General features: G+C 49.5%; 1 protein-coding gene across 2 annotated transcripts in view; it reads left to right on the forward strand.

Annotated features, from left to right (window-relative positions):
• The window catches only part of NRXN3 (neurexin 3), a 290,952-nt gene that overhangs the window by 56,168 nt on the left and 217,109 nt on the right, over positions 1-17,675 (forward strand). The window contains exons 5-9 of one of the 2 annotated variants that reach the window (XM_044271725.1): positions 2,303-2,604; positions 3,484-3,528; positions 6,621-6,782; positions 8,221-8,659; positions 15,166-15,549. In XM_044271725.1, coding sequence (XP_044127660.1) covers positions 2,303-2,604; positions 3,484-3,528; positions 6,621-6,782; positions 8,221-8,659; positions 15,166-15,549 — 1,332 coding nt within the window. The remainder of the gene's footprint in view (positions 1-2,302; positions 2,605-3,483; positions 3,529-6,620; positions 6,783-8,220; positions 8,660-15,165; positions 15,550-17,675) is intronic. The other variant, XM_044271724.1, reaches the window with a different exon arrangement.

The following is a 17,675-nucleotide window of genomic DNA, read 5'->3' on the forward strand; positions in this document are numbered from 1 at the left end:
GAGGCAGGAGGGTCCCTGTGGGGGAGGGAAGGAGAGGCAGGAGGGTCCCTGTGGGGGAGGGAAGGAGAGGCAGGAGGGTCCCTGTGGGGGAGGGAAGGAGAGGCAGGAGGGTCCCTGTGGGGGAGGGAAGGAGAGGCAGGAGGGTCCCTGTGGGGGAGGGAAGGAGAGGCAGGAGGGTCCCTGTGGGGGAGGGAAGGAGAGGCAGGAGGGTCCCTGTGGGGGAGGGAAGGAGAGGCAGGAGGGTCCCTGTGGGGGAGGGAAGGAGAGGCAGGAGGGTCCCTGTGGGGGAGGGAAGGAGAGGCAGGAGGGTCCCTGTGGGGGAGGGAAGGAGAGGCAGGAGGGTCCCTGTGGGGGAGGGAAGGAGAGGCAGGATGGTCCCTTTGGGGCAGAGGAGAAGCGGTAGGGTCCCTGTGGGGGAGGGAAGGAGAGGGAGGGTCCCTGTGGGGGAGGGAAGGAGAGGCAGGAGGGTCCCTGTGGGGGAGGGAAGGAGAGGCAGGAGGGTCCCTGTGGGGGAGGGAAGGAGAGGCAGGAGGGTCCCTGTGGGGGAGGGAAGGAGAGGCAGGAGGGTCCCTGTGGGGGAGGGAAGGAGAGGCAGGAGGGTCCCTGTGGGGGAGGGAAGGAGAGGCAGGAGGGTCCCTGTGGGGGAGGGAAGGAGAGGCAGGAGGGTCCCTGTGGGGAGGGAAGGAGAGGCAGGAGGGTCCCTGTGGGGGAGGGAAGGAGAGGCAGGAGGGTCCCTGTGGGGGAGGGAAGGAGAGGCAGGAGGGTCCCTGTGGGGGAGGGAAGGAGAGGCAGGAGGGTCCCTGTGGGGAGGGAAGGAGAGGCAGGAGGGTCCCTGTGGGGGAGGGAAGGAGAGGCAGGAGGGTCCCTGTGGGGGAGGGAAGGAGAGGCAGGAGGGTCCCTGTGGGGGAGGGAAGGAGAGGCAGGAGGGTCCCTGTGGGGGAGGGAAGGAGAGGCAGGACGGTCCTGCTGGGGGAACAAGAGATGGGACCACTGACCACCATAGAGTGCGCTATAGACCAGCAGCTTCCATCCGGTGGTCCTCTTCATCACTGCTCATTCCTGGTCCTCAGTGAAAGGTGGTGAGATGAGTGTGAAGTGTGATGCTTGCATCCTGCGTGTTGGGGGGTGAGGGTGTGATCCATAGAGCTGCCGCCCTGTATTATCAGTGAGGCCACGATGAAGGGGAATCTGTTCTCAGTCCTGTGTTTCCATTTATTTCTCCGTGAGCTGCTGTGTGTTGAGTGCCTGAGGGGGCTTCTTGAGTGAGCGTTCTGCGGCCCCCTCCCCTCGCTCCCTGCAGGCCGGTTGACTACATGTTTATACGCTCCGAGGCCAATAGACTAAAGTGTTCCATTTCCACTGACTTCTCCCGTGGGACACTGGATGTAATCACACACTTCAGGCTACAAGGACGCAGAATGTCTCTAACCACAGAGAAGGAGACGTACACCGCGACACAGGGGCCCGCGGTTACAGAAACATGTATGCTCTTCATGTCTGTGACCTTGGCCCAGTGTGCGTGCCTCCTGATGGTAGTGCGGGCGAGACCCGTGTGTACCTGGACACATCATTGGCAAGCTCTGGTTATATGGACACTAGGTCAAAATGGAGCCTCTGATTCTCCCCATAGGTATCTGCATGTGGACAGATTTTGCTGCTGTATTCCTCTGGACCCCGGACCGGGAATGTAGTCATTTCATCCGATGCGTGTGGGTCCTCGCCCTCTTGTAGATCAGGAGCCACTGGTTGCGGTGCGCTGGGGTGTGGGGCATTGTTGGCTTTGTGACTCCCTTGGATGTGCAGAGATAACCTGCATGACGCACTGCTTTCCATCGCACGTAGTAGTAATGTCTACTCCAGACTTGCAGCAGATTAACCCTTCCATTGCTGGCTGAGATTTCCCAGCTATCTTACCAGTGATTAAAACCTTGAAGGTGGGTGACTTTTGCACCTCTTGTTTTTACCTGCTACCGTGTCAGATTTTGTCATTCCAGTCTCATGTCCCTCATCCCCATTTCACCGAGTGTTCTGGTGTATGTTTCCTGTAGAAGTGATGAGCGGCGACCACGTGTGTGTGTGTGTGTGGCGTGATCCTTGCGGGTGTTACTTCTTCCTTTCTCTGGGCTTCTGCACGAGAGGGGCGTCCATGTCCTGCCCCTCCAGTGTAGATCCAGGTTGTTCTCTTCATCATGATGTGGTGGCTATTACGCAGTCATTATTGCGGTGAGGTGCTGTTCTGTCTGATAGTTGCTGCCAGCAGATAAAATAAACTGTGATTTCTTCTCTTCTCCTTACCCTGCAGCAAGAGAGGAGAACGTGGCCACGTTCCGCGGCTCTGAGTATTTATGTTACGACCTGTCCCAGAATCCAATCCAAAGCAGCAGTGATGAAATTACCTTGTCCTTCAAAACCCGCCAGAGAAATGGGCTCATCCTGCATACCGGCAAGTCTGCAGACTACGTCAACCTGGCGCTGAAGGGCGGAGCCGTCTCGCTGGTCATCAATCTGGGCTCCGGTGCCTTTGAGGCCATTGTGGAGCCGGCCAACGATAAGTTCAACGATAACGAGTGGCATGACGTGAAGGTGACTCGGAACCTGCGCCAGGTAAGGAGGTCGCAGAAATGGTCACCTACGGAAAGTTAGGATGACTGCAGGTACAAGGACTTTATATGGCCATTATATGCTGCACACAGAAAGGGGCCCGGAACCTGCGGTACTGATCCATTATATCTCTAGTCGTACTTGTGTGGAGTCCATCTTGTTTTAGGCCAAGCTCAAACGTTTCGGCGTTATGCCCCAGGTTCAGAAATTTAGTGTAAAGGAACATCCGGATCTCTGTGGTTCTACTGAACCTCTAGTGTCCTCGGAGTGGTCTCTCCTGTCCTGAGCCCCATACTGCTCTGTATAAGGGGTAGATAGAATCATGGTGGCGCAGGTGCCACCATTATCTGCAGAGATCTGTAGGAAGCTGGAAGATGAATATGAGATGGATCTGGAGGCCATGTCAGTGCAGTCCTGACCAGAGAATGTGTGCTGCAGGCTGTGTGCACTTGTTAGGGCCCGGCCCTGGGGCCCAATGACCACCAAGTTATGTACATGTTGTGTGGAGGAGAACTGTTACCCACACCGGGCCCTGCTCACCTCATGTGTCCTTGGCAGCAGTCGGCGCTGCAACGAGTCACGACGCATCGGGGGAGATGATAACTCTCTTCTGTGTGGATGATGAGAGTTTGTATGCGGTTGTGACGACGGTAAGTATGACGCGTGTGGGAAGCCATGACGGATGAGTCACCTGATGAGTGCGTGGCGTGGATAGAGAAGGATTAACCCCTTACCATTCATGTAATGTGTCATTGCTACTAACGGCTCCTCTCCACAGTGTACTAACACCCTAATGACCACCTCTCTCTGTTCTTTTATTTTGACGACCCTTCTGTTCACAGTTATTCAATTTGCTTTTTTTTCCCCCACTTTTCCGCAAAGCACTCAGGCATTGGACACGCTATGGTAAACAAACTACATTGTCTGGTAGATATCATTCTTATTGTCTAATCAGTTCTCTGGATTTGCGGTGTGGTTCTCCCTTCTCTTCTTCACGTCTTCAATGTCCGCCATGGAATAAATAAACCGATCTTCTGTCTGGGCTCTGCGCCTCCACACGGCAGAGATATATTACCTACAACCCCTCCGCCATTTTCATGTTTCCGGAGTCCCATCATCCGCCTCCACCCCCTGGAGCCCCCCACACCTCATGCCATTTGTTTGACTGCCCCTTGTTTATTTATTTATTTGCGGCCATGTTGACGGTCTCCTGGTGGAGCGGCAGTGGTCCGGAGGGCCCCTACTCCATGATGAGCTCCATTACCTCCTCTGCATGCTGTGTGTTCCCATGTTGTTGGGAAGGCTGGAGTTCTGGCGCAGGCCTGCGGAGTGCCCCTCTGTGTATGTGCTGGCGGAGGGCTGGAAGGGCATATTTTTTTTTACTTTTTAACCAGAGGTTAGTTTGCGATGTCTTCTGACACGATGCGTTATAAAAGTCAAAAAACTTAAAATCGTTTGTGACCGATGTTCCAGGGCTTCACAACTCCCATCTGGCGACTGATGATGAGGGATAGCAGTGCCGACGCCATATCCTGTCCACTGACGGCTCATTACTGATCCCGGGGACCAGTGACTCCATTCTGTCCTTTTTCTGTGATAATTTCGCTCCATTCTTCTTTATTCTTACATAATCACAATGTAATAAACCAACAATTCCCTGCAGAGCAGCGTCCGAAGCGACTCCACAGTCTGATAATCGGAGCTATAGTTCATCAGTCACCTCCACAGCGAGGACGTCCTGCACCATGCTCTTCACATCAAAGGTTGTGGGCTTTTAGGGTGTCTAGATCTTTAGGGTTTTCAGTGTTTTACGGACTGGTGGTTTTAATATTTTTTGTATTTTGTCCTTTTTAATGGTTTTAGGGTGAGGAGGTTAGTTGGTTCTTTTAGGGTTGGTGGTTTTTGGTCAGCATTGCTGTTTCTGGGCCTTTTTAGCTTTTGGTGTTTTTAGGGTTAAGGCTTTTAGTGTTTTGAGGATGGGTTTAAGTTTGGGGTTTTATAGGGATCGAGTATTTTTTAGTGTTTTTATGTTTAAGTGTTGGTGATGGTTGGCGTGTGATATATATATATATATATATATATATATATATATATATATTTATATATATATATTTATAATTTTTTTGTGTTTTCAGGGTTTTATATTGCGTACATTAAGTCTTGGCTCGTGGTCATGAATAAGGGTACGGCCACACGACAACACTGGTCCACGACGTGTCACGGCTGGGATAGCGAAGTACCGGAGATCTCGTTGAAATGAGTGGATCGCTCTGCAAGTCTCAAAGATCCAGCACTGCTTGAGTTTTTGCAACTCGCACAGTGATCCCATTATATTCTATGGTATCACCAACGGCTATCCCGGCCGTGACCCATGTCGTGCAACCATTGTTGTCATGTGGCCGTACCCTTAAAGTGCAGGTTGTGGAGACTTCTGTAAGGGCGAGGTTCACACACAAGTTTTGGTGGTGTTTTTCTGTACTTTTGCATCTTTAGTTTTTTATTTTGGTGTGTTTTTTTGTTTGTTTTTAAAAACACCAGTTCTAGATGTTCGCTGGAATTCTATAGAGAATATGGAGTGCAGGACACAAGTGTTTTTTGGTACTGCCGTTTTTGTTAATTAGGAGTTCTTTTTGTAGTCTCTGATGGTATTTTCTACAACACTGCATCCAGAGTTTTTATTTATTTTATTTTATTGTGGTTTTTTTTTTTTTTTTGTTGCATTTGGAAATCTCCCGTATAGGGAAATCTATTAATATCAGAAAATGAAGTAAAAACCATGCACAGCCTGGAATAAACCACAAGTCCAATTTCATGTGCCGGGACCCTAAAAGGCCAAGCCCGAGCAAATTTGGCTCCATCTTGGTTTCATTGAGACACACTGACACACCTGGTTACTGGTAGGGTTGGCGTTACCCTTATTTTATGTGAGCCCCCTGACTCCACAGCCGATCAGCACTCCAGCCTTCCCATCGCCATCTTTCCCTTTCTAACAGACTAACGTGTCAGATCTTCATCCTCATGTGTCATCACCTGGGTGGCTGGTTGAGGGCCTGTAGACCTGGGGGTGAGGACCTTCAGGCATGCGTGGCTGAGCAGCTCTTCCTTTCTCTCTGGTTGGGATTGAAGGCTAGTAGTAATTGGGGAAAGGAACGCTGAGAACCTCATTTCTGCTGTACCTATGAACCCTTTATTCCCCTGGACTTTGTTGGCTTGTTGGCATTTTCATACTTGGTGGAGGGGGGGCCCTTGTTGGACTGGTGGGCTATGTTTGAGGTGCCATATTGGGTTGTTGTGAATGTCTATGGGCAGGGTTAAGCCTGTAAGCTCAGGTGCCTCTGGGGTCAATGTGAGCAGCTGAACACATGCACCTATGTCTTGTTGGGGCAGATTGCTGCATGCGGGACGTCCAGTACGGGGACAATAACGTTTCCAGCTGTTGTACCTGCCCAGGACCCCAGCAGTCCACTGTGTGCAGTTCTTGGTCACCTGGGACAGGACTCCCTGAACAGCACCATCATGTGCCTCTGATTGGGCCATCTTGTCCTCTTTCTGGGTCCTTATAAGAACAACCTTAAAGCGTAGGTTGTGTTTTCCGCTGGCCACATGATATGGGACGTGGCATTTCATATTCTGACGATGCCCCTGAGGGGTCACATGCTGTTTCTGGTCATTTCATCCGCTTTAAGTCGTGATGAGGGGTTCCTGAGTACCGGCAGATCCCTCGCAGCATTGTGGGGTGCGGTAAGTATTTGTGCTGGCAGCATGTTCCTCTTCAGGGGGTGACGTTCTCCAGTCGAACATGAAATGCTCAGCTGATGGATGGATGGTGGTCCTGGCAGCTTCTGTCCGGTGTCAGCAGCTGGGGAGGGTGAGGTGTATGGTCACCCAGGACCAGACCACTGCAATGAAATTAAAGTTTTAATCCAATTCTTTTTCACCACGTCCAGGGTTTGATCTCGCCCCTGCTGTGCAAAGAGCGCCCCTCAGAGTCATGTCGTGTTGCTTTTTTCCCCCATAAGGTGACTATATCAGTGGACGGGATCCTGACTACAACCGGCTACACCCAGGAGGACTACACCATGCTGGGCTCAGATGACTTCTTCTATGTCGGGGGCAGCCCCAGTACTGCCGACTTACCGGGGTCCCCTGTCAGTAACAACTTCATGGGTTGCTTGAAGGAGGTGAGTGACCATGTTGATCACAAGCAATTTGTGTCCTGTGTTTGTAGACCTATGTACTGGAGCAGTTTGCGACATTGGGGTGCAGGAGACTGGGGTTATTCTGGAGTGTTGGGGTGCAGGAGGTTGGGGTGTGCATTGTGGGGAGTCTTGACTACTTGATGCTGCAGGTCAGTGCGGGGTTATTGCTCTGTTCTTTCTTTCGCCCTGCAGTATTTCGTGTGCTTCTGTTCTTGCTCTTCCTCGCTCTGGAGGGGGAACTCTGCCCAAAAACAGCATGTCACCGCTGATCTCTACTGAAAGGATAGGCGGCATTCTCATGATGTCACCGCTGATCTCTAGTGAATGGAGTCTTTTGTAGACACCCTGTTAGTAGTTTTACCCTGGATAAGACGTCTTTGTCGGTGATTGGAGGGGTTCTCCGCTTCTGGACTTCAGTGTGGAGCAGCAGGATTGTGCTGATGTGGTGACACCTGCTGGTCAGAGATGGAAGTGACATAATATAGGAGGTCATTTCTCAGGGCCTGGAAAGACTAGGCTGTCTCTGAAAATGGGGAGGAGGCTTCACATAAGAACAATGTCCATGAATTCATCTATACGTAGGTGCTAGTCTCTTGGACCCCACTCACTGATGAGTGGATGCATGTATTTAAGGGTTAATTTAAAGCATCTTTCTGGTGAAGGAATAAATTATCTAATCCCGTTTTGTCTAAGGAGAAAACAGTGCAAGGTAATCTCGGACATGCGGTTCACCCCCGGTGTCATGGGGCCAGCTGAATAAAAATAGCAACTTAAAAAAGATTTGCAGAATGAGGAAATGTTCAACTAATAGAATTTGCTGTGTAATTTTTGACAATTTTTCCAGAGGACCTGTCCCCTCGCCTGACATGCCTAGTTTGGGAACCGCTTGCATTCCCCATGTAATAACCATTTTGGAGCATCTATTCTTATGCCTCTATGTTGTTTCGTTCTTCTCTTATTCCTGCTAGAAGTTTATGAAGAAAAGTCCAGTTGGGAGTTATCAGTTGGGGGTGTGTCCCTGCACAGTCTGCCAGCTCTCATTGGATAATGCACGACACACTCCCAACTGGTAACGCCCATCTGTACCTTTATCTGTAAACTTCTAGCAGGAATAGGAGAAGAACGGTACATCTTAGTCCATGGAGAAAATAACTATTTTTTTAAACAGACATGTCCGGAGTGGAGACAGGCCCTCTTTAAGATCTCTGCAGCTTGATGTCAATGAATGTGAATATTCCCTGTTTACACCCAGAGGCTTAAATGGTATTCTGACGTAACTGCTCTTACAGCGGAGGGTTTGTCGCAATTGATTCCAGTCCAGCTTATCATTACACGTTGATTAGGTATAGTTGTCCAGCCTGGTAGCCACCTGAGGGGGTGCTGGAGATTTTGACTCTTGTGCCATGTCTCCACACTGTAGGTTGTCTATAAGAACAACGATATCCGCCTGGAGCTTTCCCGCCAGGCCAGGATTGGAGACACAAAAATGAAGATCTACGGAGATGTGGTCTTCAAGTGTGAGAACGTGGCCACTCTGGACCCCATCAGCTTTGAGAGCCCGGAAGCCTTCATCAGCCTGCCCAAGTGGAACACTAAGCGAATGGGCTCCATATCTTTTGATTTTCGCACCACAGAACCCAACGGCCTCATCCTTTTCACACATGGGAAGCCACAGGACAGGAAGGACATCCGCAGTCAGAAGAATACCAAGGTGGACTTCTTTGCTGTTGAGTTGTTGGATGGCCATCTTTATCTCCTGCTAGACATGGGCTCAGGGACAATAAAGGTGAAAGCCACCAGCAAGAAGGCCAACGATGGCGAGTGGTATCATGTGGACATCCAGCGGGACGGTCGGTCAGGTAGGTCAGCCTTCACTGGTGTGTCCTAATGATTCAGAAACTACGTGGAGGGGAGCCCTGTGGAGCCTACGTGAGAGGTCCTACATGGAAGCATGGCTAACGGAACAGGAATCTTTACTTCTATCACCTGCTCCTATATGCCAAAGGGTGTGACCGGCTCCCCGAAATTCTTGTCTCTAGGGGTATAAGCTGGGGAGATAAGTGGCTATCATGCTGCTTATCCCTGAAGAAATTAAAGTGACCCTCTAGTTTGAGGCTAATAAGGCGCGATGAGAACACCTACCTGGTATCATCCACTAATTCTCTGCCTCTTCTTCTTTCATCCAAGATGGCTGCACCGCTTGTCACATTTCATATTTATTTATTTTTTTAAATCTTTATTAAGATTTAAAGCCTGAAAATACAAACATAACCTAACTTCTAGACCTCCCCACAAGAGCTGCCATCTTGTCATATACAAGGGTGCATAAGGAGATCATAACATCCAAACACCCAAAATGTGACTGATTACCCAAAACGGTAGTAGTCCGGGACACTTCCTGATTGTCACATGAGCAGTACTGACCAATCCACGAGCAGCAGGAAGTGTCTTGGGCTACCAAACGCACAGTGTGCCCAGGTAGTCTGAGAGGCGCTGCGGCCATCCTGATGACAGGAGACCAGGAGCTGATGAGTCTGCAGCTAAAAAGATAATGTGATATATATATTTATATATTTATATTTTTTTATTTTTTGAATGAGGAAGGTTATTTTAAGAAAAGCCCCACCTCAATATGATCTTGTGACCCCTCAGTAGGTGTCGAGGGGCAGTCAGACCCTTTTCATACACAGTGAATTCATCCTATTGAAATGGCTGGGGTCACTGTGAATGTCTGTGGTTAGCTTATGGCGGGGAACATGCCGGAGCTTCACATGGCCGACTGATGGTCTGCTCACTGCAAGCACAGACTTAGATAAAACTTGGAATCCCACGTACGAACAGAGTGGCAGATTGAGCATGTGCATTGCTGCTTCATTGATCTCTGTGGACTTATGCAGCACAGCGTTCGCCTATATGGAGTGCAGTGGCAGAGCCAATGCTCGACCATCACTCCACAGAAACCCCCTTTGTCATGATTGGTTAGGGTCCCAGCAATCAGACCTCCACCAGTCTTAACATTTATCCCTTACCCGCCACAATACGCTTTATAGCCGTCCATGGGCTGAAGAATGAATTCTGTGTCTGCTGTGCTGGGCATGCTTCCATGTAGACTACACTGATCAGACAGCTGAGGAGGGGGCGCTCCAGGGGCCACACTCCAGTGTCTTAACCTTTTCTACTGAACGCACTCTTGACATTTAAGAAGTGCAGAGATTGTTCCTTCTCAGTCATTAAGATCGAGTAAATGATCCCTGTATGACGTGCAGCGTAAATACACGAAAGAGGCTACGAGAACACGATGTGGCCTCCTCCTCAGATACATGCAGTATAATCAATGTGCCCCCCGAGCCTCTGCCCCTCCTCAGATATATACAGTATATATAATGTGCTCCCCGATCCTCTGCCCCTCCTCAGATATATACAGTATATATAATGTGCCCCCCGAGCCTCTGCCCCTCCTCAGATATATACAGTATATATAATGTGCTCCCCGATCCTCTGCCCCTCCTCAGATATATACAGTATATATAATGTGCCCCCCGAGCCTCTGCCCCTCCTCAGATATATACAGTATATATAATGTGCCCCCGAGCCTCTGCCCCTCCTCAGATATATACAGTATATATGTGCCCCCCGAGCCTCTGCCCCTCCTCAGATATATACAGTATATATAATGTGCTCCCCGATCCTCTGCCCCTCCTCAGATATATACAGTATATATAATGTGCCCCCCGAGCCTCTGCCCCTCCTCAGATATATACAGTATATATAATGTGCCCCCCGAGCCTCTGCCCCTCCTCAGATACATGCAGTATAATCAATGTGCCCCCCGAGCCTCTGCCCCTCCTCAGATACATGCAGTATAATCAATGTGCCCCCCGAGCCTCTGCCCCTCCTCAGATATATACAGTATATATAATGTGCCCCCCGATCCTCTGCCCCTCCTCAGATATATACAGTATATATAATGTGCTCCCCGAGCCTCTGCCTCTCCTCAGATATATACAGTATATATGTGCCCCCCGAGCCTCTGCCCCTCCTCAGATACATGCAGTATAATCAATGTGCCCCCCGAGCCTCTGCCCCTCCTCAGATATATACAGTATATATAATGTGCTCCCCGATCCTCTGCCCCTCCTCAGATATATACAGTATATATGTGCTCCCCGATCCTCTGCCCCTCCTCAGATATATACAGTATATATAATGTGCTCCCCGATCCTCTGCCCCTCCTCAGATATATACAGTATATATAATGTGCCCCCCGAGCCTCTGCCCCTCCTCAGATATATACAGTATATATAATGTGCCCCCCGAGCCTCTGCCCCTCCTCAGATATATACAGTATATATAATGTGCCCCCCGAGCCTCTGCCCCTCCTCAGATACATGCAGTATAATCAATGTGCCCCCCGAGCCTCTGCCCCTCCTCAGATATATACAGTATATATAATGTGCTCCCCGATCCTCTGCCCCTCCTCAGATATATACAGTATATATAATGTGCTCCCCGAGCCTCTGCCCCTCCTCAGATATATACAGTATATATAATGTGCCCCCCGATCCTCTGCCCCTCCTCAGATATATACAGTATATATAATGTGCTCCCCGAGCCTCTGCCCCTCCTCAGATATATACAGTATATATAATGTGCTCCCCGATCCTCTGCCCCTCCTCAGATATATACAGTATATATAATGTGTTCCCCGATCCTCTGCCCCTCCTCAGATATATACAGTATATATAATGTGCCCCCCGATCCTCTGCCCCTCCTCAGATACATGCAGTATATATAATGTGCTCCCGAGCCTCTGCCCCTCCTCAGATATATACAGTATATATAATGTGCCCCCCGAGCCTCTGCCCCTCCTCAGATACATGCAGTATAATCAATGTGCCCCCCGAGCCTCTGCCCCTCCTCAGATATATACAGTATATATAATGTGCCCCCCGAGCCTCTGCCCCTCCTCAGATATACAGTATATATAATGTGCTCCCCGAGCCTCTGCCCCTCCTCAGATATATACAGTATATATAATGTGCCCCCGAGCCTCTGCCCCTCCTCAGATATATACAGTATATATAATGTGCCCCCCGATCCTCTGCCCCTCCTCAGATATATACAGTATATATAATGTGCTCCCCGATCCTCTGCCCCTCCTCAGATATATACAGTATATATAATGTGCTCCCCGAGCCTCTGCCCCTCCTCAGATATATACAGTATATATAATGTGCCCCCCGATCCTCTGCCCCTCCTCAGATATATACAGTATATATAATGTGCTCCCCGAGCCTCTGCCCCTCCTCAGATATATACAGTATATATGTGCTCCCCGATCCTCTGCCCCTCCTCAGATATATACAGTATATATAATGTGCTCCCCGAGCCTCTGCCCCTCCTCAGATATATACAGTATATATAATGTGCTCCCCGAGCCTCTGCCCCTCCTCAGATATATACAGTATATATAATGTGCTCCCCGATCCTCTGCCCCTCCTCAGATATATACAGTATATATAATGTGCTCCCCGAGCCTCTGCCCCTCCTCAGATATATACAGTATATATAATGTGCTCCCCGATCCTCTGCCCCTCCTCAGATATATACAGTATATATAATGTGCTCCCCGAGCCTCTGCCCCTCCTCAGATATATACAGTATATATAATGTGCCCCCCGAGCCTCTGCCCCTCCTCAGATATATACAGTATATATAATGTGCTCCCCGATCCTCTGCCCCTCCTCAGATATATACAGTATATATAATGTGCTCCCCGATCCTCTGCCCCTCCTCAGATATATACAGTATATATAATGTGCTCCCCGAGCCTCTGCCCCTCCTCAGATATATACAGTATATATAATGTGCCCCCCGAGCCTCTGCCCCTCCTCAGATATATACAGTATATATAATGTGCTCCCGATCCTCTGCCCCTCCTCAGATATATACAGTATATATAATGTGCCCCCCGAGCCTCTGCCCCTCCTCAGATATATACAGTATATATAATGTGCCCCCCGAGCCTCTGCCCCTCCTCAGATATATACAGTATATATAATGTGCCCCCGAGCCTCTGCCCCTCCTCAGATATATACAGTATATATAATGTGCCCCCCGAGCCTCTGCCCCTCCTCAGATATACAGTATATATAATGTGCTCCCCGAGCCTCTGCCCCTCCTCAGATATATACAGTATATATAATGTGCCCACCGAGCCTCTGCCCCTCCTCAGATATATACAGTATATATAATGTGCCCCCCGAGCCTCTGCCCCTCCTCAGATATATACAGTATATATAATGTGCTCCCCGAGCCTCTGCCCCTCCTCAGATATATACAGTATATATAATGTGCCCCCGAGCCTCTGCCCCTCCTCAGATATATACAGTATATATAATGTGCTCCCCGAGCCTCTGCCCCTCCTCAGATATATACAGTATATATAATGTGCTCCCCGAGCCTCTGCCCCTCCTCAGATATATACAGTATATATAATGTGCCCCCCGAGCCTCTGCCCCTCCTCAGATATATACAGTATATATAATGTGCTCCCCGAGCCTCTGCCCCTCCTCAGATATATACAGTATATATAATGTGCTCCCCGAGCCTCTGCCCCTCCTCAGATATATACAGTATATATAATGTGCTCCCCGAGCCTCTGGCCCCTCCTCAGATATATACAGTATATATAATGTGCTCCCCGATCCTCTGCCCCTCCTCAGATATATACAGTATATATAATGTGCCCCCCGAGCCTCTGCCCCTCCTCAGATATATACAGTATATATAATGTGCCCCCCGAGCCTCTGCCCCTCCTCAGATATATACAGTATATATAATGTGCCCCCCGAGCCTCTGCCCCTCCTCAGATATATACAGTATATATAATGTGCTCCCCGAGCCTCTGCCCCTCCTCAGATATATACAGTATATATAATGTGCCTCCCGAGCCTCTGCCCCTCCTCAGATATATACAGTATATATAATGTGCTCCCCGAGCCTCTGCCCCTCCTCAGATATATACAGTATATATAATGTGCCCCCGAGCCTCTGCCCCTCCTCAGATATATACAGTATATATAATGTGCCTCCCCGAGCCTCTGCCCCTCCTCAGATATATACAGTATATATAATGTGCTCCCCGAGCCTCTGCCCCTCCTCAGATATATACAGTATATATAATGTGCCCCCGAGCCTCTGCCCCTCCTCAGATATATACAGTATTTATAATGTGCCCCCGAGCCTCTGCCCCTCCTCAGATATATACAGTATATATAATGTGCTCCCCGAGCCTCTTGCCCCTCCTCAGATATATACAGTATATATAATGTGCCCCCGAGCCTCTGCCCCTCCTCAGATATATACAGTATATATAATGTGCCCCTGAGCCTCTGCCCCTCCTCAGATATATACAGTATATATAATGTGCGCCCCGATCCTCTGCCCCTCCTCAGATATATACAGTATATATAATGTGCCCCCCGAGCCTCTGCCCCTCCTCAGATATATACAGTATATATAATGTGCTCCCCGAGCCTCTGCCCCTCCTCAGATATATACAGTATATATAATGTGCTCCCCCGAGCCTCTTCCCCTCCTCAGATATATACAGTATATATAATGTGCACCCCGAGCCTCTGCCCCTCCTCAGATATATACAGTATATATAATGTGCCCCCGAGCCTCTGCCCCTCCTCAGATATATACAGTATATATAATGTGCTCCCCGGTCCTCTGCCCCTCCTCAGATATATACAGTATATATAATGTGCTCCCCGATCCTCTGCCCCTCCTCAGATATATACAGTATATATAATGTGCTCCCCGAGCCTCTGCCCCTCCTCAGATATATACAGTATATATAATGTGCTCCCCGATCCTCTGCCTCTCCTCAGATATATACAGTATATATAATGTGCCCCCCGATCCTCTGCCCCTCCTCAGATATATACAGTATATATAATGTGCCCCCCGATCCTCTGCCCCTCCTCAGATATATACAGTATATATAATGTGCCCCCCGATCCTCTCAAGGATTGGCAGCACTACTCATCCCACACACTTGGGTACGGACCAGTGAAGGGGCTTGCAAGCCGGATGGTGCACGCAGATAGGGATCCTGGCTGGGGGTCCCAACTCTTCCAGAAATTTCAATAATCCGCAGCACTCACCGGTAGTTGGTGAAAAAACTGTGATTTATTCCCTGAAGCAGCTAGAATACAGCGACGTTCCGACCTTAGTTGGTCTTTATCAAGCTGGTGGAGTATTTTCCCAGGACGCTCCATCCAGCCGGGCGGCCGCGGTACGGGTTGTGGGGTTATTCCTGATTTTTCTTTTCATCTGACTCCTCTTTCTGTTGCAGGCACCATCTCTGTTAATAGCAAGCGCACCCCATTCACTGCCAGTGGTGAGAGTGAGATTTTGGACTTAGAAGGGGAGATGTATTTGGGGGGTCTTCCTGAGAACCGGGCAGGGCTGATCTTACCCACTGAGCTTTGGACGGCTATGCTGAACTACGGTTATGTTGGCTGTATCCGTGACCTGTTCATTGATGGGCGTAGTAAGAACATCCGGCAGCTGGCGGAGGCCCAGAACGCGGCTGGCGTGAAGTCGTCCTGCTCTCGGATGAGCGGCAAACAGTGCGATAGTTACCCCTGCAAGAACAATGCGGCCTGTAGGGATGGCTGGAACCGCTTTGTGTGCGATTGTACAGGCAGCGGACACTGGGGAAGGACCTGTGACCGAGGTAAGATGGGGGGAGTTGTTGTTTTTCTGTAGCTGCTGAAATGGTGGATCTTTTATACTGTGCAGATGAAACATAATAATATGGAATCATATAGAGACGTGTTAGGCGCTCTCCGTTATTGTTTGGATCAGGCTTCTATCTCATCTGTGGCATGGATTCTGCAGAGAGCAGCCTCCCAGATGCAAATGGTACGCCTGCCGGACCCAGTAAGTGCAGTGGAAATCCAGCCACCTTCCAGTCAAAATACAGGGAATGTGCAGGAGACAAACCGCTGCAGTGCGTCCCTGGCCAATTCCCAGCATTTTTTTTGCCGGATCTCTGTGCCACAGATGTGAAAGTAGCCTCTGGGAGCAGCCACAATGTAATGTTAGCTCACCTTCTCCCCGGCTGTGACGTGCTTCATCCAGGGTAAAGGAGACTCCCATTGAGAAAGCTGGCCATCTCCTCCTCCCTGTACCGATACTCTAAATTAACTTATCGGTCGCCAAAAACAGCGGTGGACACATCAACAGAACGGAGGGCCATTTTAGAATCTGAAGGGGCAGCCCTATGTGGTAAGCATACTAGTTTCTAACAGATAATCCCATGAAAGGTCCTCTTTAATGGACAGTTTACGTTTTCTTTCTTGTCCACAACTTTCATTATTGGATGATCTATTATCCATTGTGGCTGAGCTCTTTCTGCAGTGCCCCCTGGTGGTGCCAGCACCCTCTCCTCTGATGGCTATGCAGCTGCAGTGCCCCCTGGTGGTGCCAATGCTCTCTGCTCTGATGACTATGCTGCTCCCCCTAGTGGTGTAAATGTCCTCCCCACTGTGCTGGTAGTCACAAGACTGCGCCATCCTCAGCGAGCAGTTACAGCACAACCTCAGTCCTACTGAGAAGATGTCACATGTCCCAGTTTACAGAAGTGGTACTGAGCGGTTGTCAGTGGTGGATGATGGGAGCAGTGGTGGAGAATCCATGGTTGAGGAGGTGGTGAAGTTTGTGCAGGGAATGGCCTTCGGGCAGTTCGTCAGCTTGACTGCCTGCACTGCAAGTCCCAGGCTGCCATAGAAAGTAGGAGGCTGGTCAGTATGGCAGCTATTTTCCAATTAATTTTACCAAGCAGCCAGCCACATCGCTCTGCTTTATTCTAATCCGGCCGTCCCGGGGGAGCGCTCATGATAAGCTGATAATATGCACATGGGAGCCGGGGCCAAGAGCGCCGCATGGTTTCATCTGGTTAATGGGGTGTTGTGCCGCACATGGTTAACCCCTCGGACACTTATATTTACACAGCACTTCTTTTCTCAGTTGTGACTGATGTAGTTGAGGGATGTAGTGGGACAATGGCCTGAACCCTCATCATCCAGTGTCTGTCCTCAGTGCTCAACTTCTCATCATGAACCCCACCTGCCATTCTGTGTTGTCGTCGGGTGGCGCTCCCGCCCATTTATTTCTTCCATTATATTAAACTCTTTGCAATTACCAAACCTCCTGAATTGGAGATTTCTTGTAATCGCCTGCTCCAGAAACATCTGATTTATTACAGTATTAACCCTTCCTTTGCCTGCTCACAGTTGTCCTTCTATTACTTAATCAGAGCAAATATCAGATCGGTAGTGCAGGAGTTAATCCCAATTGCTGCACTCTCTCGTTGCACAAAGCAATTGAAAGATTAGAGATTTAAGAGCGTTACCCGGCACGCTTGTAGTAATCCCAGCGGAGAATGAGAGACCTCTGTAATCCTCCAATACACTGGCGAGCGCCCTCAGCACTGGGCACCATTCACATGCTGCCTGCGCATTCCTAGATCTGTTCATGGACCCTGCTGACCAGTGTCCTGGCTCATGGCTGACCAGTCTGAGACTCCTGCTCAACCATCAAAACACTATCCAGGACTGGAGATGTAATTGTGCTCAGCACCGTGCTGCTCTGTGCATGGCATCACCGTGGGTACATTACTCATAGGCATCTGAATGAAGTTTGCTTTTCTTGTAGTGACATTTGCATTGGGCTCGGTGCCCCCTCCTGTGTGATCGGCCTCTTTCTCCATCCCCTCACTTGGTCGTTATCCCAGGGCTACAGCTAACATTTACTCTCCTGGTCAGAGAATCCGCCTTCAGTAAGCAGCCGGTTATTTCC

Source organism: Bufo gargarizans, chromosome 11, assembly GCF_014858855.1.
Source record: "Bufo gargarizans isolate SCDJY-AF-19 chromosome 11, ASM1485885v1, whole genome shotgun sequence".
Classification (NCBI taxonomy): domain Eukaryota; kingdom Metazoa; phylum Chordata; class Amphibia; order Anura; family Bufonidae; genus Bufo; species Bufo gargarizans.